At 41.6% G+C, this 24,212-nt stretch overlaps 1 protein-coding gene and 1 pseudogene across 1 annotated transcript; both read right to left on the bottom strand.

Moving 5' to 3' along the window:
* Positions 1-1,282: 1,282 nt before the first annotated feature.
* LOC133975271 (piggyBac transposable element-derived protein 4-like) lies at positions 1,283-3,340 on the bottom strand (annotated as a pseudogene).
* Positions 3,341-6,668: 3,328 nt separating this feature from the next.
* Positions 6,669-13,469, bottom strand: LOC133975255 (O-acyltransferase like protein-like). Its single transcript, XM_062413163.1, has 15 exons — positions 13,313-13,469; positions 12,507-12,640; positions 12,324-12,402; positions 12,109-12,244; positions 11,787-11,983; positions 10,976-11,188; positions 10,713-10,815; positions 9,371-9,472; positions 9,055-9,220; positions 8,875-8,954; positions 8,650-8,760; positions 8,348-8,471; positions 8,030-8,216; positions 7,458-7,600; positions 6,669-7,337 (listed from the first exon to the last, which is right to left on the bottom strand). The coding sequence occupies exons 1-15, from the start codon at positions 13,467-13,469 to the stop codon at positions 7,236-7,238; spliced, it is 2,034 nt and encodes a 677-aa protein (XP_062269147.1). The 3' UTR covers positions 6,669-7,235.
* Positions 13,470-24,212: the final 10,743 nt, after the last annotated feature.

The raw sequence follows: 24,212 nt of genomic DNA on the forward strand, positions 1-24,212 counted from the left end.
ATCCAGGTTCGTCTTTTGTTGTCTCTCCGTGGAGTCGAACCAGAGACGAACCAGAGACCTTCTCTGCCCATAGTCCAAGTTTCTGCCACTAGACCACCACCTCTCCTAAGGGGCGGTGTAGTGTGGAGGTTTGGCCATGGAGGCATTGGAAATGCTGGTGCTATTGCAACATGTACTGTATATCATTTGCACCATAGAATACTTAGAGCAGTTTTTATCAAAGTTTTAATTTTAACAAAGAAAAATCCCATACACTGAACATGGATAACGTTGCATTTCCACTTCCTCCCACTATCCAGAACTGAGACAAAAACTTCCCAGCCATCTTTCGCCCAATGCTGTGATATTTGAGCCAGTCTTAGCTAAATGGGGATGCAGCTTTGGTATCAAGGTATCGACCTATATATGTGCACAGGCAATAGCGAGTCAGTCGCAGCTGTCAATCATGACGCTTCCCTCTATTTTTACAACATCAAATAACTAAGTAAAACCAAACTGGGAAAATATGCACTTGAACATGCATCAGTGTGACAAGAACTACCTAAAATGACAGAAAACATTTTTCAGATAAATGTTGTTTGGCTCATGCCCAGATCTGCAAGAAAACCGCTTGGGGTAATTTGCGTACGCCCAAGAGAGTGTCTACCATTATTTATTGAGCGGCCATTTTTGAAGCCTTGTACCATAACGGACTTCCTCTGCAGAATTAATCTTTGTGTGCAATCTAGTGACCTCCACAATGAGATATCATAGAAAAGATTGGGTTTTCTATTTAGGGCATGCACATTTTAAATTCGTTGTACATGAACAGATCTGCCCCAAACTGGAACTGGAGCCTCATTTCCACTTATTATCCTCCTCTTTTTAGGATTGGGGCCAACTGGCAGCGGACCCGCAGTACTCTGAACCCGTGGATGTTGATACCCAAACACGTTTCCTCCTACACCCCTGTTAAGACCCCGTGATTTAACCTTTGTGTCGTGTTCGTTTCTCCCCCCTTACTTTGGTGCTCCCGGTCAAATTTGACCGGCCTGTTTTAACTGCCCTTACATTAACACAAAAACCATTGATCGTCACCAAATTGTATTTAACTCCCTTTTAACCTGTAAACAATGTCTCAGACTACTGGTTACATGAATAACTGCAGTGAATTGACACAGAAATTGAAAGTTGTATTCCAAAATTAACATTTATTGTAGAAAAATCAAAACAGAGACCAAATTCACAGAACATCAGAACATCAACATGAACACATTGTGTTTGTGTGTGTGTGTGTGTGTGTGTGTGTGTGTGTGTGTGTGTGTTCAGACACAGGAGTGGCATTTTGCAATTAGGTCACAGTGTGTCTTGCAAACGTAGGCATCACATTTGAAACATGTAAGACTTGTCTTATTGTCTCTAGGGGCACATAGCTTGCATCTCTTCCGTTTCTGCCCCTGTTTTGGGGGGAGAGTGGCCAGGGCCGTGGCTGGGGCTTGCAGACTCCTCACCAGACTGCAAGAGGCTGGTGTGCGGGGAAGGTGCTGGCGCCGTTGAATTAGAGGAGTCACTAAAGCTTTCCCAAGCTCTGCCAGGAAGAGTCTCCTCTTGAAACATTTCCCCTGATTCCAGGCTGGGTCGATCGCTGTCCACACCACATATGCATTACATGCAGACACATCGAGGATGTTGTGGAACACAGCCACTGGCCAACGAGCTGTCATTCGCTTGCAGGTGTATGTACCAGTAAGCTGCAATGAAAGAAACAATAATGAATAGATTGGAAACAATATTGAACCTGTCTTACACAAAATGCAATGTTTTACATGAATACAAGTAAATCAAATGCATGACAGATGTAAATATACATTACCTTATCAAGGCAATCAACGCCTCCTTTGTTTCTGTTGTAGTCCAGGATGATCTGGGGCTTCCTGTGCTCTGCTTCGCTGACAGCGGCGTCTTTGTGTAGAGTGCTCATCAGGATGACATTTTTATTTTTCTTGGGCAAATATGACACAAGACTGTGTGTGTCACTGAAAGCAAATTTGGATGAGAGTGCCTCTCTCCCTCTGGTCGACACCAGTGCAGGGGGAAGTTGAGGCTTGTTCTTCCTCACTGTCCCCACCATGGTGAGCTTTCTTTTTAGCAGCTCCTGACCAAGCTCATGTGATGTTATGCCCCTTGAGACCGGCTGTCATGTCCAACACAACACGCATGCCTTGGTTTTTTTCTGGCCTTCCAGTAAAAGGTTTCCCTGTGTAAACCTGCATATTCCAGGCGTAGCTGCTCCTGGCATCACATGCTGCCCAGATCTTGATCCCATACTTGCCTGGTTTGCTCGGGATGTACTGTTTGAATGGACAGCGACCTCTGAAAGGGACCAGGCGCTCGTCCACTGTCACCTCAGGGCCTGGATTGTACATCAGTGGTAGGCGCTCCACCCACCTGTCCCAAACGTTCCTGATGGCAGCCAGTTTGTCGTCTCGCCAGCGGAAAGGTCGTGTAGCTCTGTCATCAAATCTGATAATTCTTGAGAGGACATGAAACTGTTGCAGGGACATAGTTGACCGGAATATAGGCCTCCCTGACTCTGCATCCCACAGACTTTTTGTAGCCTCATTGTTGGACCGATGTACTCCTGCTAGAATCAACAGACCCATGTAGGCTTGGAGGTCTACCTGGTCCAAGGCCTTCCATGTGTCCGCAAACACACGCCCCCCTTCCAGGTTTGTCATCGCCAGTATAATTTCCACAATGGACTCTGGTAAAAAGAGTTGGAAGCTGGACTTGATGTCATCCACACGAGATGTTGCATACCGTGTTGGCCCTGGTGACATCCTAATGATATTTTCCCCTCTTGTTCTGCCTCCTCTGTCCTGGGGGGATGAATACCAGAGCAAGTTGCCATCCTTGGACTGGAATGTCACCTCAGGTGTGTCTTCCACAGGGGCCTCTTCCCCAGGTGCCTCTTCCTCAGGGGCCTCTTCCTCGCCATATGTTGACTGTTCGGTCTCATGATGGTCTGGATCAAAATCAGGATCGTTGTCTTCTATTTCTGAAACATCCTCCTCTATTTCTGGTTCAACTCCAATCCCGTCTTCATCAGTTTGAAAAAAAAGGTCAAGAGCCTCTCTGACAGAAAAACGTCTGATCGGGCGCCGACTCATTGTGTTCAGAGTAAAATAAGAGCAATGCACAAGCAAGCTATATATAGGGGATCTGTGAGAAGATATCATACGTTTTGTATCGAAAGTGTGGTTCACGTGGGGGGATGGACACATTAGCCCGGGAAAGAGCCAGGTTCCCATAACAAACACCTAATTGGTAACTTTGAAGTGTTACACGTTTAGTCTGGAAGGTGTGGTTCCCGTAGGGGGACAGGCACATAAGCACGGGAAAGAGAGGACACATGGTCAGTCTGAAAGGGGTTCACGTGGGGTGGAGTGTGTGTGTGTGTGTGTGCATGCGTGTATGTGCGTGCGTGCGTGTGTGTGTGTGTGTAGGTGTGTGTGTGTGCGTGTAGGTGTGTTTGTGTGTGTGTGTGTGTGTGTGTGCGTGTAGGTGTGTTTGTGTGTGCGTGTGGTGGTGGTGGTGGATTTGTGGTTGTGTACTATCTGATGAATGAACACAATCTAGGGTCACCCATTCATTTCCTATGGCGGTCATTTTTGACCGGGAACACCACAGGTGTTACAAAGTTGACTAAACAACTCAAAATTCAATGAAAATAGTGATCAGCAATTGTAAATGTTCAAATGCCTAGTGTGGAGGATATCATAAGCCCTTGAGACAATAAAATGTAAAACACAATATTTATGATTGATCGAAATGGAAATCGGTCAGATTTGACCCGAACACGACACAAAGGTTAAGACATTTTCCCTTGTGCTTCCTGCTTGTGTTTTTGTATGTCATGTCTTTCCCCCTGTTTATTTATGTTGTCATGTGCTTGTTGTGTTTATGTTGTAAGGCCATGTGTGTTTTGTTATTGTCCTGAGACTCCGCCCTCTACTGCTTCCCACTCTTTTTCTCCCTCACCTGTTCCCTATCGTCACCCTGAGTGTTTGCCTGATTTGTTCTCCTGTGTCTTGTCTTTGTTCCCCCTTCTATTTAAGCCCAGTCTTTCTGTTGTCCACTGTTGGATTGTATCATTTTTTCACTGTGAAGAAGCCATGCAAGGATACTGGAATTTTTTAGCTTTCTTTTCTCGTATGATTTTTGACTCTCTGGTTTTTGAGCCTCTTTGTTTTTCCCTTTTTGGAACTCTGTTTTGCCAAATTATTGAATTGGATTTTCTGTTTTTTTGCTCTTGTAATTTTTTGCCTTTTTGGATCCTTGGTTTTCCTTTTTTTGAAATAAAGAAGTATTTTTTGCATCCTGAACTGTGATTGGGTCCTTGCTCTGTGAAAGCCTAACACTCACACCATCAACGAGGTGGTGACAGACTTTATCAACAGACTGGCCTGGGTGAGGGAGAAAGACTGCCAGGGAGTTATGGTCAATAACCTGATGGAGGAACTCTACAATTTAGCTTTTAAAATTCGGCAGAAAAACAAATCTGATGTTTCCTTTCATCAGATGTGGAAAAACAGATGAATTAATAATACTATGTAGTAGAGGAATGAGAAAGACGTGTCACTTGGGTTTACAATGTCTAACATGAATGAAAAGTAACTGCACCTATGCATATATGATATAATTTATCACACTTTGAATGGAACAAGGTTTTCTGAAGTTTGCTTTATTTCTGTCAACCTTCGTTAAAAAACAATGGATCTGTCAATAATTTCTTCAAGGAGAGCCACTCCTACTCCCACTGAAAAAACACAGAAAAGTAATGATTTCAATGAATGACGGCTACGAGTTAAGATGATAAAGGATCCAACTTCTCCTCAGCCTTTCTAGATGGTTTATATCTTTATTATTTATTAACAATTCTACGCCAACCTGGGAGTTGACAGTGCAAACAATCTCATTGCGGTTGTCCTTGACTCTTTCACTCCTGCATCAGATCTTACAGCTTTAAATGAGTTTTACTTAAGTGTTTTGTTACGTTTGTAACTTTATGTGGTTGGAGCAGAGAATTAACTGTCTGGAGAGGAGGTGAGCGTGCTGTCATTTAGGCGTGTTCACTCTGGCACAGCTGCACAGTCATTTGGCCTTGACCGCTGAATAGATACAGGGAGATAAACTTTGGGGTTGATTCCAACGTCTGCTAAAATCACATAGGAAGGATTAGGTTCATTACATGACCTCTAACCAAAGACTTTGTTAGAACAGTTTTAAAAAACCTTCCCTCAGGCACGATCAATGTTAGAAACTCGGGTAACTCTGTAAACATGCTTGTTTACTTTCTTGCTGAGAGCTGGACTAAAACCGACTCTGCGAGCTAATATTGGAACAGTAAATATGAAGCTCTGTTTAAACACTGACATTAAGGAAAATTTGCAGAGAGTCAGAAAGTGGTAAAAATATACGTATTCTGGAGGAATTTTCAATGGGCGTCGCAAAATGGCTCAACGGTGCCCCCGAGACCCCCGGAACATGTTCACATTGACTGATCTTCACAAAAATGCAAGGTGTATCATGACCAGACAAACAAAAAAGTCTTTGAAAAATGCAACAGGAAGCCTGTTATTTGGCATTTAGTGGCCATTTTGGCCATATTCCAAATTGTTACTGTGAGGTACTTCTACCAGGGCTTACATCAGGTCCATTTCAAATTGAGATGAGAGTCATCACAACAAGATGGAGAAACTAACTGAAAGATCGATTTATCGTCACACGTTGTGACCGTGGCGTCAAAGTTTGATTACACGCCATTAAAACACAATGTTCTGCATCACGGACATACATGGACCATGAATACTTTGATGCTGAGCCGTAAACAGCAACTCCACTCCTGCAGGGACAGTGTCAGTGGTCAAAGATCAAAGGAATCTTTATTTCTTGCAAAGGTGACGTCTCTCTCTCTCTCAGTATTGGGACGTTTCCTCAGACTGTGTAAACATTGAGGTATGGCGAAGGTTTATCCCTCGCCAAAGGAGATGATGTTGTCATAACTCCACTATGTATTTTCCTACTTTTTACTTTTTTCATGCTTACTCTACAATTTTTGGCTTTACCGATAAAACTCGTCCTCTTGAAGGCAGGGCCCATGTTGTCATAGCTTTCACCTCTCTGCTTGCCAGACGTCTGATACTACTCTTATGGAAGGAACAAACACCTCCCACATTCAGAAGATGGATTAGAGACACCATGTCTTTCAGATATACTCTGAAAGGTTCCATACAGAGCTTTGAGAGAACCTAGATCCCGTTCTTGTCGTACTATGAGAACATACAATGCCCACTACAAGATAAAGATTAGATGGCAACAAACGCCCCCCCCCCCACCCTCCTTTATTTAATGTATTTATATATTTACATTTATTTTTCCTCTTTCTTTCTTTTCTTTGCTTTGTCTTGCAGCAGTGTCATATGTTATTGTATTGTAATAATCAAATCTGTCATATACATACATAAATATATATATATACATTCTAAAGTCTCAGTCTTAATGTACTTCTGTTGCAAGGGGTAGGCTAACTGGGGGCGGGTGGGTCTTGCTGTGGGGAGGGGTATATCCATCAGATTTGTGATGTGTAATTGTATAATTGTACTGATTACCGAAATAAAACTAATTAAAAAGTGTTAAACATAAAATACAAGGTCACATTTCTGGGGCAACACCTCTAACTGCACTGGCAAAGCAATAATGCAACCGTATGAGGCCCGAACTGTTCTTTGAAAAAGTATTAATTAGGAATTTGCTCACCTTGAAATGACCTTGCTCACCTTGCACAGCATGCGTGTGACTTATCTCATAAGTGCTGAAATCTCCTGATGACATAAGCAGCGGGCTAGTTTCCTACATTTAAATTGTGCCATGATTTTAACTTGGAAAAGCATGGCCAAGCTTCATAAGTTGAAGCTTTTATTAATTAGAAGTAATAAATTGGTTGTATGTTTGATTGAAAGCTAAAATCTATTTTCAATATATGTAAACATTTATCATTCTGAAGGTTGGTGCAAAAGTCACAAGCTCACCTTATTTTGGGGACGTTTCTTTTTTCTATACCAAACACGTACATTAAGTTTATTTACCAGGAAGCATATTTCCACAGGGAAACTGACACAGCTCATAAGGCACAAACAATAGAAATTAATGCATAACGACTGGATAAAGGTTCTCTATTGTGTTGTGACTATCATCTATGTACGGCTGTATTTTAGAAGGTAGGTCTTCTCAATCAGCACAGTCAGCACGTAGCTCCCCACCAGCGTTAGCACCAAATGGCCAAGGAAAATGTACATCTAATGAAGAGAGAAGACACAGTGCACTAAGTTAAAATAGTATATATACTGTATATAAAGAAAGAGACAACTCTGCGTCAGCTGTGGGTTTTATGGAACCAAATGTAAAGGACAACTTACAAAGTTTAAGTCTGTGTAGTGGATCGGGGTCTCTTGCAGGCCTATATAGATGATGATGAAAATAGGATGTGACAGGTAGCAGGCAAAACTAATGTTGGAAAGTGGAAGCCAGAAACCCAATGACAAGAAGCTCTTGATAAAACCTGGAGAATCAGAAATTTAAAAGACATTCATTTATTTGCTTTCAGGTGTAAAATATCTCACTTCTTACTTAACAGGAAATGTACAAACATGATACAACTGAACACAGTTTGTTCTTGAATACTGTGCAAAAGCAAGCTCAACAATTGTATTTTTCATGTAAAGTGTAATATGGGCTTAAAGCTCGGGTGGGTAATCATGGAGAAGCAGAGCAAGCTGTACTTTGAAAAAATTGCAACGATAAATCTTATATCCTCTCATTGTCAAAGCCGCGCCCCCAAAATGCATGAAAACATCACTAACTGCGACTTTCATTACTTTCATGCCAACTGCTGTGATGTATGACACCCCAGACCCAGATGACTTTATTTAAAGATCGAATATCTCAATAACCAACAGTTTTTGGAACTCAGGACTCAGGTTTTGCTTACCTCCATAACCTTCCTCGCAGGCCACTATGATCCAGGTCGCAGCCAAAGCCCAGAGGGATCTGTGCATTCCTTGATAGAAGGCATGTGGCAACGACAGAGAGGTTGGCTCCTCCTTTAGGACGTAGGCTAATCCAACCACCACAGCCAAAAGTGAAAGACAGCAGAACCAACCAAGTGCAGCCTGCCACTGCAGCAACAGTAAGATCACACGTGATGTCAGCATTGTGACATTTAGTTGTATCTGATAGTACAAACAAGCATATAATTCTTGTTGAATCAATGTGTGAGGTGCCTTTCGATATAATCATACGTTCTTACCTTGTGCTTTAGGACCGGATCTTTCTTTGTGGTCAAGTATATTCCAGTCAAGACCCCTATTAAATATGGCCCATATCTTGTGTAAGGTTTCACATAGTAATGTAAGCCATAATCCAAATTGAACCTACAAAAATTAACGAATAAGATATTTCTTTTTAATTCAAAAGAAACAGATGGAATGGCTAGTTTGCTTTAACTCTCTTTTACATTGGATTCTACAGTAATGAAGTGTCAGTGTCAACAGACTGAATTATTAGATAGATTTGGTTCCTATTTGCATTCTCACTGGATCCCAATCTTACCCTGAAGATGGCCCGAAGACGGGCAGCTGCAGGAGCGCAGTCGTGATGGCACCAGAAGCAATGGTCATCAGCATCAGGCCTCCTGCCACAGCCGCAAACACACCTTTGTTCCTGATAAACACCAGATAGGATGGGTAGGATTACGTTTGTGTAACGCGGTGGCTGTTTTAAAACACTACTAATTAGAAATATATTTTGAATGACACAAAAGTACAGTGGACATACAATTTGTAAAAATAGAGCAACAGTGGAGTGGTGATATAGCACTGGAAGTCAAGAGACAAGTACCATGCCCACGGGATGCACTGAAGAGAGAGTGAAGAAACAAATGTGCAAAATACAGTGGGTCAATAAACATACAAATACATTTCCAACAGACAGCCAGAGACAGGTTAAAATTAGTACCTGACTTGCGGTTGGGAGGATATTGCTAATCAACAGCATGTTCCCCCACCAGTATGTCTTACAGTCCGTCATTGTGTTCATGATTTGGAACCAGTATGGCCCCCCCCGTACTAAAGAGGTGAGGCCAGTGGTGAAACAGAGGATGAACATATGCAGTGGTTGAATCCTGTAATGACAGAAAGAAACAATTAAATCAACATTGGTTCTGAGATCACGTTTTAAATGAACGGCGTCGAGATTCTGATGAGAAAAAATGACTCTGTGACACTGACAGATTTGCTTGAGTGGATTGGGTAAATTGATGAATACCCTTTACCTTTTAATCCTGTTGAAGAGGTAGCTGGCCACCATAGAGATGCTCAGTTTGCCATCAGCCCTGTTGATGGAGTTTAGCAGAGACCTGGCACTGAGCAGACCCCTGAAACTCAGAACCTGCCATTAAACTCACCCTTAAACCTTTTTCAGATACATTAGATTGTAACAGCTTTCAGGCTTTAACACCAGAATATAAAATCCAGAAATTGGTTATTTCTCTGCCTTTTACATATGAGGAACGTAGCCGGAGATTGTCCGACACATTCACAACAACAGGAAAAATCATAAATATTTTTGCACTCTTTAAGGTATTTTAAAGGGGACATATAATGAAAATTCCACTTTCTGTAGTGCTTCTACACTTTAATTTGGGTATCTGGCATGTCTACCATCCCAAAAAATATACGGAGTCTCGCTACATGGCCTTGGACCATCCCCCACCATCATCTCACCGGCTCCGGGGAGAGACGGCCCGGCTCCCCAGCTAGCGTTAGCTCGCGAGCTAATGAGAGCTAACGCGTTCCACCCTCTCCCCGGGGAGACGGCGCCGACTGGGCTGGGCCAGGCTCCACCGTCTCGCTGTCTCTCCGGGGAGACGACGAGACGGTGGAGCACGTTAGCTCGCTGCTGCTACCCGTCAGACATCTAAGTGGCCACATAAACATGCCGATCATCGAGGCGGAGACCCCCGGAACACCTCTAAACGTTCACTCAACAGTGTGGAAGGATGCTGCTATTGCTCCAGCTCCAGCTCCCACTGCTACCACTGTGGGGCTGCGCTGGGGAGCTGGGGCGCTGGGGCTCTCGCAGCCAGGCTTCAACCCATCTGACCGTTATGGTTGCAAGATTGTATCTTTGTCTCCATATTTATACAGAGGTAATGGCTAGCTAAAAATCTGGGCGCTTGTATCTCATGAAGGAGGGAGGAGGGGTGAGGGGGAGAGGGGGAGATGGGGGGGAATGAGAGGGAGGCGAGGCACTCAAAACAGGTCAATCTGAGGAGGTCTGTTTTAGAGGGGGTTAAAAGGTGCTGTTTTAAATGATCCTTGTGTTATTTTGACCAAAATATGTTACTGACATTTCATTAAGACCCCAAGGAACCATATCAACTATGGTAAAATGGGCACACGATGGGTCCTTTAAGTTATGCGTACTTTGCTTGTTAGAAACGTCATCAACACGTCCACTCTCTTGAAATTTCCATACATTTCAGTGTTGTATTCTCACATAGGCCCACTCAGACATTTCCCTGGCCCTTTTAATTAAGGGGCTGACAGGGGAAATTCTGGAACTGCCTCGAACCCGCTTGCCGATTCTACCACTGTCTTTACGCTTCTCCTCACCCCAGCACCAAAAAGCTGTCCACAGCCAGAGCAATAGGTCCACCGGAGGCCATCAAATGGAGAGGGTTGCTCTTAGCTGCTTTCTCCCAATGTTTCTTGTTATCTGCAACAGAGATGATACAATATAGGTACAATGAAATGTGAGTATCACACTGCTCGAGGTGCTCCCCCCGCAACCCGACCCCGGATAAGCGGATGACGATGAGTGAGTGAGTGATATGTGAGTAATGGGGAGACTTCCAAACTGAAGGAGTATCTCATACCCAGGTTGACCTCTACAGGAAACTGGGTTGAGTGGAGACATATGATCCAGAACAGGCTGAGGACACGTATGCCATTCAGGGAGGAATAGCCTCCTCCTGTGATGGATGAGGAGGTGCTCAGGACACCTTGGCTGGTATTCTGAAGAGAAAGTGCCTCCAGGCCCTGGTTTACACAGCTTCGAGGAAAACAGAGTGGTGTGTGGCTGGTGCTATCTACAAGGACAATAACAAAATTAAAAGACGAAGCAATCTAAATGTAACAACTGCTATGTTGTGGTTGTACATTTAAAGAGTACAAAGTTTAGCTGGGTTAGGGTTTAGTAGGGTTTTCAAAAGTATCAATACTTTTTTACTTTTCAATAACGTGTGTTTAAAAATTATGCAATCTCCATAAATTTCACTTTTGATTGTATCGAAGAAAAAGAACCGAAACAAATTAACTAATCCTCAACCTTTGGCTCTTTTATAGTTCATTGTGGCTTTTTTTTTTTTTACAGTTTTTAGTGTAAATCCATTACTTGTACAATTTGATGACTTAATTATTGATTGAATGGATATGTATTGTATATGTTAATGACCCTCAGCTATTGTCACAACTTTTGGGTTGTGACAGAAAGAGTAAGGTCGCAAATACAAGCAGCCTAAGTGACTTTTCTTCGTCAGGTGGCTGACGATGAAGCGTTGTTATTTATACATTCATATTCAAGTCTTTAGTTTTGCTATCATTACAACCCTAGTTCAGTATCTATTTCATTATCTATTTTCTGTTGATCTTGCAGTCAAGGCTTGGAACCAGTTCCTGTGAACTTACCCTTTTCCTCTAGGCTGCCACCGTTCCTTTCACTGCCAGAGGAGCCATTGCTCTTCAGGGTCCCATAAAGGTTGAGGCCAGTGTTTATAGAGGATGATTCAAGAGACGGACTGCCCTCCCTGTTCTTTTTCCACCTTATTATAGCGGTGAGCAGGGTGGCGGCAAGAGGTATCGCGACCATCATGGAACACACAAACCTGCAGGAGAAAAGGTGCCAGTATTTTAGATAGTGTAGAATCCCTCAGATGAAGTCCGACACATGTAAAGAAGCACTTCTCCAGTTCAATACTCATGGAAATAATCCAGTACAGAGTAAACTGACAGGCAGGTGACATCGAATGCATCTGGGGAAACAGTGTTGGACAAACAATGGGTCATCAACAGGGCCTGAGCGGTTTGATTGACCAGGATGGAAGGAAAAGGAGGAATTAGGGACGTCTGACCAATCTGAAGTCTCCCTGTTAAAAAAGTCAAGAGTCAAGTTAACAAAATTTCACCAAATAAACTCAGTGAATCAAGACTTTTAGAATCACTGACCGTTTAGCATCAGCATTTCCACATCCGCTTCCTTGCAGGAGTCAGGAACACAAATACCCACAAAATAGCGGACTGTTTCCTGGGTAAGTAAAAACACAGCAATTGAAATAGAAATCTCCCAATCCTTGTAGCTAGATGCCAGGATAAGTTTGTATCTCTTAAAATGATGGTTCATGTTGTTACCTGCTGACGAAACACCTGGCAGTACTGTCCAGAGAAGGTGGAGCCATGGGCAGACTGACACTGCTGCTGGGATCCCGGCTGGTTGACATTACCTCCTTCAACATTGCTGCCCATCTTTCCAAACGCATCATACACTGATGATAAACACAAATACACAAACAATTATTTTGAATTCACTTTCTTTAACATTGCTAGATAGGGCTTTTTTCAACATTTTCCATGTTTGTCTGCAGATTTATTGGACTGATGTAAACTACAATTTGCTGCAGATCTAAAAATAAATCCAGATCCAGTGAATTCAAACTTTGATTTTAACAGAGTAAATCTGTCAAACTTATATAAAATCACAAACATGAATAGTTATTAATTAAATTCAGTTTCATTTTATGAAAATAATGTCAATAATAACAATTATATTAACAACAACATAAAATAATGAAGAGTAATTGAATAACTTTGTTTTCAGAACCTATTTCATGCATAAACAAGCATCTAAAAGTGTCTTAAAAAGAAAAAGAAAGGCAAAACATTATTAAAAAATAAAAAATGTAATATTAGATAGTCAACAGGTAAATAAAATGATATATATATATCTAACTACAATAATTAAGATTCTATAACCCATGGCCTCATAATTTTACAGTTTTGTAGGACTGCATATATTTTTGTGATCTAAGAAAACCGATGTCTTCGTAGGCACTTTTCTTTTTGATGTGAATTTACATCTATTGTCTCAAAGTTGGAACTATCAGAAATCTCACATTGTCTATTTTCATAATTAATGTATTTCTTTAAAAATAACTTACTGCGGACAGCGTATTCCTGTGGTCTCTCCTGGTTTAGTTCCCAGAGGAAAGCGTTGGTGTCCTCCTCACATTTTGTAGTCACATTCAGTGCCTGTGTGGTTTCCAGCTCTAAACTAGACCCAGCAAACAGAAAGAACACCAAAAAACCCAGAGCCATTTTCAGGAATGAATGTAAATCTTAGTAGAGGAGCGTTTAAATACTGTCGGAAGGGAAACACCCTTTTGAAAGAGGTCCCATTAAGTCATCCGCTGGCCTGACTTACAAAAAAGGCAAACATCCCCACCTGCAGGTGTGAGCAGAGGCGGTGGACTAGTGGCAGAAACTTGGACTATGGGCAGAAAAGGTCTCTGGTTCGTCTCTGGTTCGACTCCACTCAGAAACAACAAAAAGACGAACCTGGATTGATCTGTCCAAAAATCCAAGAGGATTCTCCCTACCCTGTCTAGTGCCCCTGAGCAAGGCACCTTACTCCTCCAAGATCTGCTCCCTGGGTGCTGTACATGGTCGCTCTCTGCTCTGTGTGTCCTGCACCAGATGGTTCAAAAGCAGAGATTACATTTCCCTACCTGCATGAGTGTGCCTGTGCATGTCTGTGCATGTGTTTGGGACTAATAAATGCATCTTAATCTTAATCTTAATCTTTACATGAGGAGGCTGACAGAGAGATCCAGGCTTTGTGATTATGTCCCCTGCAAAATCAACTTAGTGTTGTGGTCCTGTGATTACCACTGTGACTCACGATGTTTAACCATATATGTGAATTACACGTTTCAAAAATCCTTAAATATTAACAGAAGAAGAACTCCCCTTGAATTTTAACTTTTATCTCAATTATCTTATTTTAACTGTAAAGCCAAACTTAAAATGTGGAAAAAGAAATACCACAGACCGCCCACTATCTGACCACTAGAGGGAAAGCTTGTCCTAAAATGGCCTTTACCAGGCAACAGTGAGGGAAACGACCTGCACTCATTCAATATGACACAGTTTCAGTCATGTCAGTTATAGTTTATGAGCGTGAGAACTATTGCTTACACACCAGCTTCACTCTCGTCAGACTGGTAGAATGGTTGTCGTAGAAAAAGGCTATACCCTTTTCCATTATTTTGACATTCAGTATTCAGTATATTGAAATCAGTTTGATTGATCACGAGAAGATTTGTGATTTAGGTCCTTGGAGAAACGCTGATGTCTTAAGTGCAGTCGACATCAGATCGCCCTCTGGCAGGTTTCATCATTTATTGACACAAATAACAACATTGTACACAAGCATCAGAAATGTCTATAAACAGCGGCAGCAGCAGATGCAAACACTTTCTACCCATAAACAATTCACAGACTGATTCTCAGGTGAAAACAACTTGTCTTATTTTTGGAGTAGAAAAATTACTTTTCAAAACAGAGTGATGAAGATGATGATGAGACCTGAAAGTCCAGCTGTAGATAGTTTTCACACAAATTTCAATTGTGTTTTCATTGGTTTGATTTTATGAGTGTCACAGCCAAGTTTACATTCCTTCACATAGATACTGCTCTGTAATATCAACATTCATTATGATTTCACAATAAACCAAAAACTGAAGAAGCTTCAAGAGAAAATGTGAAAAATAGATATGCTATGGCTCTTTTTAGCAAATTTCCCAGGGTTAGGGTTAGGGAATTTAATGAACTATAATTATGAGAGTGTGTGATTTGATGCACCTTGATTAAATTCACAGGAACTGAATTATTTTTACTGAATGCCTTTCTTGTTTTTATTGTGCTATATTGATAGGTGAATTAATTTGTGGATTGACTGCTGTTTAAAAGACACGTGAGTGTTTTGTGTCCTATACTTTAAATATTCAGGTACATAAAAAAATGTTTTAAGTCAAGTTGGAATCTCAATGAGCTGCCATTTATAGTGTACTAAGACAGCCATGAAACATCATCTTACAAAGTCTCACAGTCTTTGAGAATTAGTCCCATATTACACTAATATATCCATACATCATCTAATCCAAGGAAACTGTTTAAAATAAAAAGCTCCTCTATAAAAAGGCCTACTCAAGGTCTATAAAGTATCTTGTTCCGTTTACTTAAAGACACTGACTTCAACATGTATTACATATTTCTGTGAGTATATTGTATACATGATGTAGTATTTATTGGGTAAACTATATACAGCATAATCACCAATGTCCATTGTATGTTGTTTGCAATGTTAAAAAGTGAGTTTTTCTCACTTCTCAGCTGCACTCAGTCTCTTAGACTTGATAAAGGCCATTCCGTGTGTCCTCATGTGAGTGTTCAGGTTTCCCTCAGTTTCATCTGTTAACATCTTCACACACACTTTGCATTTGGTGTTGGGTTTCCCATCGTTGTTCTCGTCCGTAACGTCCAACTTGTTCTCCCTCTGACTCTCATCATCATCCCTGGTCCGTCCGTTTCATCGGGCGCGGCCGTGCGGCTCCTTCAGCGGTTGAATGATGAAGAGGTGTCGGGACAGTGATCGGTTGGAGGTGTAGCACAGGCCGCACTCCTGACACTGGTAGGACGAGCCTTGTGCTGGGGAATGTGTTTGTGGAAAGCGGTGATGTGCCCTGAGGTGAAGCCACAAACCACACACTTGTGAACTTTGGGGATGTTCACTTTGAGCCTTTTCAGAGGCTGTGAGTCTGATCCCCTGGAGCTCAAACCTGGCGAACCCTCATCCTCCCCTGGCTTCCTCTTTTGGCTGGGGGTCTGTAGGGGTGATCAAGATAGTAGGTTAGGTTAGGACGGGAGAATCATACAATTCACTTGTAGGGTATCGATTCAAAAGGAGAACTTCCCTCTGATTAAGTTGCATGTCTCCAAATTTGTGCCACAGTAACGTTTTCTTGTCAGGTAATTCCTCCACATTCTCAGAGCGGACGGTCTTCCCCTCTGGTTCTTTGATGCCATGCATCATCTGAATGTGCTGATCCAACAGCACTCTTTTAGTGAAGGTCTGACTGAGAGCTGGACAGTGACTAGCAAAGCAGAGAGAAACATAAATTTTAACTCCAGTAAGCTGAAAAGTTGACATTTTATGCTCATCCTCAGGTTCACAATTTTATTTACGTTGTTACTTAAAAGGTTTATGCCGGCCTCTGCTGTTCATGCTGGTCACTTTACTTGCCTTTATTGGGGGGTGCCAAACTAGCCATTGGGTTAGGGTTAGGGTTTACTGCAACCTTTTGAATTTCTGATTGGCCTAACTTGATATTCTTCCTAACGCTAAACAATGATTACTCTCAATGCATACAACCAAAACCGTCAGAGGCAGGGTACAACAAATCCTGTATGTTACAAGATTTGTGATCATCAAGGATGAGCAGTGTCCAGTGTTTCGTCTCGACTAAATAGACATTGGTATTTTAAGACAAGAAGAATCAAGGGGCAACATAGAAATTAATAATGTTCTGCTTTAATCGACTACACATCAGGAGCCTTTTGGGTTTGGTTGCTGCAGATTTGTCATCATTGGCTACTATAGTGTTGTAGAGCAACAGGAACTCCTTTACATACAAGAGTGTGACTCAAACAGTTAAACACAACAATTGTTTGGACCCTGCATGGATTTGCAATTGTATTCACTGAGGCCTGATGTAGGAGTGTGTGTACTCACGGGCATCTGTAGACCTTCTGCAGCCCCTTGTGTTTGAGACGGTTGTGTCGACAGAGACTGTGGGAGGAACTGAAGGACTTGTCACACTGTCGACATGGGTGCTTCTTCAAGATCTACAATGTGAGCATGAGACTGTTTAAGGTAACCTAAAGAAATGCTTCATGAACACCATCTATCTATCTGGTTTCCCATTCCGATCACTTTTTCTCTCTTTCTATGCTAGAAATATGCCGAGAATCTTCTTCATTTTGAACTCACTTCCTGAGCGGGTATTTCAAAAACATGATGTGATCAAAAAAAAATGGCAATAAGAGTGAAGTCAGACATTCACCTTGCCATGTTCATGCCTCATATGAGCCACAAAGACCTCCCTGGAACTGAAGAGGGGAACTGTAGTCCCCACATATGTATCTTGAGCTTTGAGGGCTGAGGATTTACTGTTGCTTTTCTTTTGTGGCGAACGTGAAGGTTTCTTTTCTCCCTTGTCTTGACGATTAACATTTCCTCCATTTTTTTGCTGTTATTGCTGGGGCTCTTGGTGTTAATGTTGTTATTAGAATTGGTGGGCTTGATGCTGATAGGAAGGTTGATGCCCAAGTTTGGTGGAACCTCGATGGTCTTCAGGGTTCCATGAATGACCTGGATGAATGATCCACAAATGCAGATTGATTCCTATTTCTGAGTTTATATCATTAATGCTGGTATGTAAAATATTTCTAGAAAATTTAAATAGAAATTGTATAATTTTGCATGATATTCTGTTGCAGACTTAATGATGATGTTAGGAACATAAGTCAATATTAAACTCATTAACATGCATGATCGCCTAGAGTGGAGCAAATGTAAAAAATGTCCCCCGTTACCCCGCTCTCCCCTATGTTCCAACATGAGCTGTTTCTGCGCATAGTGCCAGGAGGAGTCAGGGCATTTGAACACTGAGACTTTATGATTGACAACATGCTGGTTGAAGTGTGCGCAGAGCAGGGACTGCTGAGTGAACATAGTGTCAAACATGGAGCACTTGTAGATCAACCTGAAAAATACACACAAAATTGTAATATGAATTTACTGCACAACATTACAAGACTCAATTGGTACCTACATAGTGAAAGAGGCATTAAGCGATTCCTAGCTGTAACGTGTGTTCTTAAGAAAAAATGTTTATAGGGTAAAATTAAATTGTTTGAGGTCACAGTGACCTTGACCTTTGACCACCAAATTCTAATCATTTACCCTTGAGCTGAAGTGAAAGTTTGTGTCATTTCATTCTTTAGATATCATGTTCACAAGTGGGGATGGTTGGATTAGATGGACAAATGTACGAAGTGATGGACATGCAGACAGACAGACAGAGAGACAGAGGGATGACCCAGGAACATAGTGCTTCCAGCCCCTGGCTTCTGCCGACGTAAAACAAACTCCGCTTAAGCTACCATGTCTAACTCCAACAAATCCTGCTACTGACGAAGCAGCGAGGAAGGTTTTCCTGAGGGAAAGGAATTGGACATGGATATTGGGTCACAGGGAAATCTGTCAGTGTGGAAGGAAGAGTGATGATGTGACATTGGAATTAAAGGGAGTCTTCTGTTAATATTATTATTAGGAAACTGACATAAGAGTCCCAGCTGTTATTGAGTGTTGTGTTTCACATGAAGACATTAAACCTTCAGCTGTACCTAATGTTTTAAAGAAAATTTTAATTATAAAATTATTTCGGATCAGGATATGAAAGTAACATTTAATATATTGAAATATACAGTTCAGCTCAGGTTAAATTGTTTAATTTCAGATGGTAATGCAGCTTTAGGCTTGAGGCACAACAAGAGCCGAAACCACACAGAGCACCTGCTCCTTAACACCTGAATGATCAGTAGTGCTGAAGACGAATAGTGTCAGTGAAAAGCTGCTCCTGGATGCTGTATATGTGCGTGGGAATGTTTGCCAGGCTCAGTCTTGAAAGCCATAGGGCAGAGAGCACATGTGTAGAAGGTGTGGTATATTCAGCTAAATAGATCCTTTTAACATAGGTATAAACATGAATCACATGTTTAATCATGCAGCCCTCATCTTCAGATTATCCGAAATCCCTCCATGTATTTCTCTTCCTCTAGGGAATGATCTCGGACCTGTTACTGGATTATAGAACAGAGATGGGCAAAGTACGGCCGGCGGGCCGTATACGGCACTTTGGGCTTTTTAATCCGGCCAGCCGAACATGTTCAAATATTTAAAAAAAATATTAAATTGTTTTGAAACTCACAATTTAGTAGCACTTAATTTCTGAAGAAATTCTACTTTCTTGCTTCTTGTTGTTCTGGGTTTGTACCCTCGGGGTTGAATGCACTTATTGTAAGTCGCTTTGGATAAAGGCGTCAGCTAAATTAAATGTGACCGGCAGTGTGGTGTATAGGGCTCGAAAGGGCGCATGATCTCCCTTCACTTTTTCGCTTTGCCCTGTGAGCCCTTCTGTAAAATGAGCGGATTAAGGAAACCAAAAGTGGACAATGACTGGCGAGTGTTTAACACTGAGTGGACAACAAAATACTTTTTCACTGAAGTCCAATCGAAGGCTGTATGCCTGATATGCCGAGAAACTGTTGCAGTTTTCAAGGAGTACAACATCAGCCATCACTTTGCTACGAAACATGCTAACAGCGCTAGCAAGCAGTCAACGCAAGAACGGGCAGCTACGGCTACGGCTTTCCACTGTAAAACTGCGATTCAAGAGGCAAATACCAAGGCAAGTTTTTTGGTGGCATTCGAAATAGCAAAGGCTAGCAAGCCTTTCTCCGAAGGCGGGTTTTGTTAAATTGCCTTGCAAATAAATGCTTTGCTACTTGTTAAAGGCCAAATCATTTCATGTAATGATTTTTCTATGTCATTTAAATTAGTTCACAAAAACACTCCATCCATCTGGTCCTGGCCCGGCCCCTCTGTCAAATTTTAGAACCCATTGTTGCCCGTGAGTCAAAAAGTTTGCCATTGTCTAAATTGTTTGATGTTTATTTCAAGATGCCTGACAGGTTTTTCACTCTCACTTTTTACACTCCATACAGTTACTTTATTGTTAAAATTATGCTGAAGGACGGATTGTTATTTTTGTCATGATCATACACCTGTATGTTTTATTCTTTTGATTATTTCAAAACTTGTTGTTTAGTCTCGAAGGGGAGAATATGTGGTATATTCAGCTAAATAGATCCCTTTAACAAAGGTATAAACAAGAATCACATGTTTAAGCATGCAGCCCTCATCTTCAGATTCTCAGAAATTCCTCTATGTATTTCTCTCCCCCTAGGAAATGATCTCGGACCTGTTAATGGATGAGTATAGAACATGGGTCTTAGTCTTTAAGCACAAGGCATGTCTTTATGAATACACCATTTCATTAACATTATATGCTTAGACACATGCAGTCATGTCCTGCTAAACCAAGGGATTTGGGACGTTGTTGTGCCTTGGGTCGCAACCTCTCTATATAATGTGGGCTTGAAGGCCGAATTATACTCGTGTTGCACGGACGCACGCATGCACGCAAGACACGCAACACGTCCCTTTGGTGCCCTCTGGCGTCTTGCGAGTGTCTGTCGATTTTTCTAACTATACGACAAAACGACGCGAGCCTCACGCAGCCCGCAAGGCTTGTGATTGGTCGGTTTACTACATCCCGTCCGGAGTCTAGTTTCCGGTTTCATGCCCCACAATACGCAGAAATCACGGAAGATTTAGAAGAACGAATATGGACCAAATAGATGAGCACTTGGCAGAAGAGATCCGAAAGTATGACCACTTGTATAACCCGTCACTGACTGGCCGATTTGTCCGCCAGAAATAGGCTATGAGGAGCCGGAGTGGCGATGTAAATAAACATTCGACGAAGAAGAAGACGTCTCTTCTTTGTGTGTTTTGTTTTCGAAAAAAAAAGTTACTCCGCCTAGTGTTCTGGCGGTGGATTGCGTTGCAACATGCGCAACACGTGAGTGAAGCATAAACCAAAACGAGTCCGTCGATGCAGCTACGTGGCCTTCTGGGGTTGCAGTCGCAGGTGTATAATGAGGCCCTGACTCCTGTAAATTCAGACTCCTGCATTTGGCTGGGAATGTCTCCAGGTAAATCATGTTGCCTGTCCTGATCTGAGAACTTCTTTGTATAAAACATTACTATACAAGCTAGTTCTGGGTCCGCGGAATCCTTCCTTCAACTTCACCATCATCGACATCTCAGGTGCAGTTGTGGAAACAAACAGTGTCAGCATGAAGTTACTGCGTCCCCTGTACAACATACATAGCGTTACTTAGCTTTCCCCTAACAACAAATTGTACGCAGCAAACACACCTCTTTATCAAAAATATTAAGCCAATAAGCTTAACCAGTAGTGCCTCTGGTTATGTGTTTAGGAGCCACTTTCACCTAATTTCATAATTTCAACAGACTGTAGGCAGCAACCGAGTGAGCTCACTCATGTATTGTGGAGGTTTGGCCATGGAGGCATTGGAAATGCTGGTGCTATTGCAACATGTACTGTATATCGTTTGCACCATAGAATACTTAGAGCAGTTTTTATCAAAGTTTTAATTTTAACAAAGAAAAATCCCATACACTTCCTCCCACTATCCAGAACTGAAGCCAAAACATCCCAGCCATCTTTCGCCCAATGCTGTGACATTTGAGCCAGTCTTAGCTAAATGGGGATGGAGCTTTGGTATCAAGGTATCGACCTATATATGTGCACAGGCAATAGCGAGTCAGTCGCAGCTGTCATTGATGACGCTTCCCTCTATTTTTACAACATCAAATAACTAAGTAAAACCAAACTGGGAAAATATGCACTTGAACATGCATCAGTGTGACAAGAACTACCTAAAATGACAGAAAACATTTTTCAGATAAATGTTGTTTGGCTCATGCCCAGATCTGCAAGAAAACCGCTTGGGGTAATTTGCCTACGCTCAAGAGAGTGTCTACCATTATTTATTGAGCGGCCATTTTTGAAGCCTTGTACCATAACGGACTTCCTCTGCAGAATTAATCTTTGTGTGCAATCTAGTGACCTCCACAATGAGATATCATAGAAAAGATTGGGTTTTTTCTATTTAGGGCATGCACATTTTAAATTCGTTGTACATGAACAGATCTGCCCCAAACTGGAACTGGAGCCTTCATTTCCACTTATTATCCTCCTCTTTTTAGGATTGGGGCAAACTGGCGCGGACCCGCAGTACTCTGAACCCGTGGATGTTGATACCCAAACACGTTTCCTCCTACACCCCTGTTAAGACCCCGTGATTTAAGACATTTTCCCTTGTGCTTCCTGCTTGTGTTTTTGTATGTCATGTCTTTCCCCCTGTTTATTTATGTTGTCATGTGCTTGTTGTGTTTATGTTGTAAGGCCCATGTGTGTTTTGTTATTGTCCTGAGACTCCGCCCTCTACTGCTTCCCGCTCTTTTTCTCCCTCACCTGTTCCCTATCGTCACCCTGAGTGTTTGCCTGATTTGTTCTCCTGTGTCTTGTCTTTGTTCCCCCTTCTATTTAAGCCCAGTCTTTCTGTTGTCCACTGTTGGTTTGTATCATTTTTTCACTGTGAAGAAGCCATGCAAGGATACTGGAATTTTTTAGCTTTCTTTTCTCGTATGATTTTTAGCTCTCTGGTTTTTGAGCCTCTTTGTTTTTCCCTTTTTGGAACTCTGTTTTGCCAAATTATTGAATTGGATTTTCTGTTTTTTTGCTCTTGTAATTTTTTGCCTTTTTGGATCCTTGGTTTTCCTTTTTTTGAAATAAAGAAGTATTTTTTGCATCCTGAACTGTGATTGGGTCCTTGCTCTGTGAAAGCCTAACACTCAATAACCTGATGGAGGAACTCTACAATTTAGCTTTTAAAATTCGGCAGAAAAACAAATCTGATGTTTCCTTTCATCAGATGTGGAAAAACAGATGAATTAATAATACTATGTAGTAGAGGAATGAGAAAGACGTGTCACTTGGGTTTACAATGTCTAATATGAATGAAAAGTAACTGCACCTATGCATATATGATATAATTTATCACACTTTGAATGGAACAAGGTTTTCTGAAGTTTGCTTTATTTCTGTCAACCTTCGTTAAAAAACAATGGATCTGTCAATAATTTCTTCAAGGAGAGTTACTCCCACTGAAAAAAACCCGAAAAGTATTGATTTCAATGAATGACGGCTACGAGTTAAGATGATAAAGCATCCAACTTTTCCTCAGCCTTTCTAGATGGTTTATATCTTTATCATTTATTAACAATTCTACGCCAGCCTGGGAGTTGACAGTGCAAACAATCTCATTGCGGTTGTCCTTGACTCTTTCACTCCTGCATCAGATCTTACAGCTTTAAATGAGTTTTACTTGAGTGTTTTGTTACGTTTGTAACTTTATGTAGTTGGAGCAGAGAATTAACTGTCTGGAGAGGAAGTGAGCGTGCTGTCATTCAGGCGTGTTCACTCTGGCACGGCTGCACAGTCATTTGGCCTTGACCGCTGAATAGATACAGGGAGATAAACTGTGGGGTTGATTCCAACGTCCGCTAAAATCACATAGGAAGGATTAGGTTCATTACATGACCTCTAACCAAAGACTTTGTTACAACAGTTTTAAAAAACCCTCCCTCAGGCATGAGCAATGTTAGAAACTCGGGTAACTCTGTAAACATGCTTGTTTACTTTCTTGCTGAGAGTTAGACTAAAACCGACTCTGCGAGCTAATATTGGAACAGTAAATATGAAGCTTTGTTTAAACACTGACATTAAGGAAAGAGCCAACGGCTCCACCTACACGTCCTTTTATCAGCATTTTCCACCAAGGAGGATATGTTTTACATTTTTTGTTTTTTGTTAGTCAGTGGATATTTAAAGTCAATTTTAGCCACTTAGTTGGCTTGTGGAAATCTAGTGGAAAACCTGAAACCAGGAATGTGAAGGACTTTGGTCTGAACTGTTACCTCTGCGTGTAAATTTCTAGTGTCCACATGTTTTTGGTCATAGTGTATAAACTCTGGGATTAAGGGAGATCTCAGACTAGTGCATGACCTATTCAAATCTATTCATAATATTCCTAATGACTTTATATTCCTTTTATTTAAATTTTTTTGAATTTAGGTATCTGTTCAGTGTTGTTTGAGACACGTATGGGCTGCTTGACCGAGGTTTTGCCTGAGGAAACCAAAAAGTTCATTAGGGGAGAGAGGGGTAATGTGGGACATTTTTTACATTTGCTCCCCTCTAGGCGAGCTAAACGGATATATCA

This window comes from Platichthys flesus, chromosome 19 (assembly GCF_949316205.1).
Source record: "Platichthys flesus chromosome 19, fPlaFle2.1, whole genome shotgun sequence".
Classification (NCBI taxonomy): domain Eukaryota; kingdom Metazoa; phylum Chordata; class Actinopteri; order Pleuronectiformes; family Pleuronectidae; genus Platichthys; species Platichthys flesus.

Bases quoted from the DNA above. Each gene is read 5' to 3' on its own strand.
- LOC133975255 (XM_062413163.1), bottom strand. From the start codon at position 13,469: ATGGCTCTGGGTTTTTTGGTGTTCTTTCTGTTTGCTGGGTCTAGTTTA. The intron at 12,245-12,323 runs GTCAGTGATTCT...CTTTTTTAACAG, and splicing joins GGAAATGCTGATGCTAAACG to GGAGACTTCAGATTGGTCAG. The intron at 7,338-7,457 runs GTAAGTTGTCCT...TCTCTTCATTAG, and splicing joins ACTACACAGACTTAAACTTT to ATGTACATTTTCCTTGGCCA.